At 41.2% G+C, this 3,481-nt stretch overlaps 1 protein-coding gene and 1 pseudogene across 1 annotated transcript; both read left to right on the forward strand.

Annotated features, from left to right (window-relative positions):
• Window positions 1–758: 758 nt before the first annotated feature.
• On the forward strand, window positions 759–1,879 carry LOC149252722 (subtilisin-like protease SBT1.7 pseudogene; annotated as a pseudogene).
• A 315-nt stretch (window positions 1,880–2,194) lies between these two features.
• LOC149252723 (subtilisin-like protease SBT1.8) lies at window positions 2,195–2,614 on the forward strand. Its single transcript, XM_089454252.1, has one exon. It carries the CDS (start codon window positions 2,195–2,197, stop codon window positions 2,612–2,614), a length of 420 nt encoding a protein of 139 aa, XP_089310378.1.
• Window positions 2,615–3,481: the final 867 nt, after the last annotated feature.

The raw sequence follows: 3,481 nt of genomic DNA on the forward strand, positions 1-3,481 counted from the left end.
TATAATTTTTTCTAATATAGAAGTTACAGTTTTTTATTACTTTTATATAGGAATCACTGATTTACAACCAATTTTCTATTTTATAATTTTTGCTATCTATTTGAAACTAAAATTTACCATTTTATAATTCTATCCAATATAGAAGTTACAATTTTTTATTATTTTTATATAGAAATTACTGTTTTGTAACCAATTTGCTATTTTATAGCTTTGGTTAATTGAAAAGTTATTACTCTATATTTTTTGATATTACGATTTATTATTTTATAATTTTTTTAATATAGAAATTACTATTTTTTATTATTTTTTTTCGAATTTGCAAACTGCAAATTTTCTGTATAGTACTTCTTTTCTTTAATTAATATTTCCCTATCAGAGACTCCCTAAAAATATCATATTAGTTTTCCAACGTGATTGGATTTCAAACTCAAGCCTCTTACCTGCCTTACACACCACCATTGGCATTGCTCAGCTCTTCATCATTTCTAACTGCCGGCAGAATGTTGCGTAGAACAATCTTCGTCTTCTTGTTATCTCTTGCGGCCTTTCCAGCCAACGAGCACTTGGGCGCCCAACGGATAACTGAAAAACTCTGGGATCAGGTTTCTTACCATCAGCTAATTTCTCTCCTCCTGCCATTGCTCAAGCGATGGAAAAATACCTTAGGCACCCTACCGAATTCGATTTCGCCGAATTTTTAACCGAATCAGCGAATTTGCGAATGTTTTTTTTTGCCAATACGCCCGAATTTGGTAACTATGCTTTATACTACTCGAACCCCGGAATTTCTGGGGTTAAGCTCCAGTGGTGGTCTGTGGCGACTGTCACTGTTACGTTACGGTGATGATATTATCGTGGGCGTCGTGGATACAGGAATATGGCCTGAGAGAAAGAGCTTCAGCGACCAACGCCTCCCTCCGGTGCCTGCGAGATGGAAGGGTGAATGTGAAGTGGGTTATCTTCTCACTGCAATAACAAACTCATTGCAGCCCGCTACTTTCTCAAAGGATATGAAGCTCAATTCGGTCGTGTAGACGAGAAGGACGATTACAGATCTCCTCGAGATGCCGATGGCCACGGTACACATACTTCCTCTACTGCAGCAAGGGCGGAGGTACTTGGCTCAAGTCTTCTTGGCTTCGCCACGGGAACTGCTATTGACATCGCTACGAAAGCTAGATTGGCTGTCTATAAAGTCTGTTGGGAGACGTGCATAAGTTCCTATATACTTGCCGCGATGGAGGCGGCTGTTTCCGATGGAGTCGGCTTACTATCCATATCACTGGGCAGTATTGCCGTTCGCCCTTATTATAATGATATGATAGCGGTTGGAGTTGTTCCTAAAGTTTTGGAATTTGGGTTATATTTAAAAAAAAATTGGTTAAAATTTTTGTAAATTTAAATTATAATTATTACTTTAAATTTTAAGTGTTTTAAGTGTTTTAGATGTTTTTGATGCTGATAATCCAAAAAACACTATTCAAACTTTAAAAAAAATTTTTTTTTTTTACAGGAATTCCTGCCTTTTGACCTTTTGACCGTGCAAGCCAGTATGGGCCATTCCTTGCGTCGTTAGACGACTCCGTATTTTCGTGTCCTTCTCGGCTGGTAATGCGGGCCATATTCTTCTTTGATTGGCAACACGGTGCCATGGATAAACACAGTAGGTGCTAGCACCATCGACCGAGACTTCCCGGCTGCTGTGGTGATTGGGAACGGCCACAACTATTGGGGGTCATCTCTTTACAAGGGAAGACCGGTGGGCTACGAGCAATTGCCTTTGGTATACGGGAAAACTGTATCAAGAAACGAAACTGCGAATCTATGCCTCACGGGAAGCCTTGATCCCAAATTGGTGTGGAAAAATTGTGTTGTGTGATTCTGAAGTAACAACAGCAGAGATGAAATTTGCCGTGCAACAAGCGGAGGGACTGACGGTTGTGGGTAAAGCACGAGCTCCAGTGATAGCTGCTTTCTCCTCCAGGGAACCAAATCAAGTGGTTCCCGAGATCCTTAAACCCGATGTTATTGCTCCTGGCGTCAACATATTGGCGGCGTGGACTGGGCACGTCGACCCTACCGGCTTGATCTGCGGGGAGAGAGGAGTAGCTTATTACATACACTCTGGGACTTCCATGGACTTATACGCGCGGGGCATCCAGGGTGGACACCCTCTGCAATAAAATGGGCTATCATGGCATCTTCCGTTCTTTTTGACAATACTGGAAGCCTTATAGGCGACTCTTCCGCAGGGCTAACTGCAAACACCTTTGCCATAGGCGCGGGCCATGTGAATCCCTTGGATCCAGGTCTCGTCTATGACGCAGGAATTGATGACTACGTTAGCCTTCTGTGTACCCTAAATTACACCCAGAGCCAAATTGGAATGCTGACAAAGAAGGCGAGCTTCTCCACCAACATCAACTCGCAGACTGGAGATCTCAACTATCAGTCATTCCCCGTGGTGGTGTTTAAGAAACGTAATTTAGTTCGTGTTACAACGAGGACCATGACGAATGTTAGCGCAGCCCCCCCTGCGTATGAGAGTGCAGTTGAGAGCCCTCCAGACGTAAACATAATCGTGGAGCCGAGGAGGCTGACGTTCGAAAAGTAAAATGAAAAGGCGAGTTTTACAGTGAGATTTGAAAGCAAAATAGCATCCGCTAAAGGGCGCCAAGTGTTCGGGCAAATTTAATGGAAAAGCATAAAAGGTGGAACGCAGATCGTACGTAGTCCAGTAGCCATTGGTTGGGTTTCTTCTGTTTGTAATTATGTTTCGCTCAGGAAAATTTTAAGAACCATCTTAAATTTATATGTATAATAAATGGGCTAATCCCCATGATACATAGAAAGAATGGGAGCGATTTTATCAATAATATACTAGCAATTGTCCCAAAAGGTATAAAGAAAGGCCGATAGGATTATTAAATTGGAATTGTATACAAGTACGTATAGCTATTCAAACACTATGTATAGCTATTGAATCTGAAAGTTCACACATTCCTGGGTCCTCCCTCTTGTCAGAAATAGGACCCTGAAAACAACATCCAGACCATAACAACAATCAAATTCCATCAGTCACACAACTGTGGCTAGATTGCAGACTATCATGGGCAGTTTCAATATATTTGCAGCCTCACCAAACCATGTGCAAGGGGAAAGAATGTGGGCAGTTTCGATATAATTTTAGCCTTACCAACCCATGTAATTTCATGGACTGCAAGGAAGGGGTTTGAATGACCTCGCCTCCGACCTATCCTTAGGTGTGCACAGTGAAAATTTTCTCTGAAAATGTGTGCTCATACCATGTTTTGTCTAATAGTGTTGTTATTATGTCAGTTTCTTAAGCAGCACACATCCAGAATTCAAAGTAGAATGAAATGGATAGGCCTCCACAATATTTTTTGGATAATTTATACTTATCTGTGCACTCTAGGGTATGTCTGCCTAAAACTATATATTTCTTGTAAACCTACGCTAT

This window comes from Pinus tabuliformis, chromosome 7, assembly GCF_031772625.1.
Source record: "Pinus tabuliformis cultivar Carrire ecotype Pingquan chromosome 7, CPIR1, whole genome shotgun sequence".
In the NCBI taxonomy this organism is placed as follows: domain Eukaryota; kingdom Viridiplantae; phylum Streptophyta; class Pinopsida; order Pinales; family Pinaceae; genus Pinus; species Pinus tabuliformis.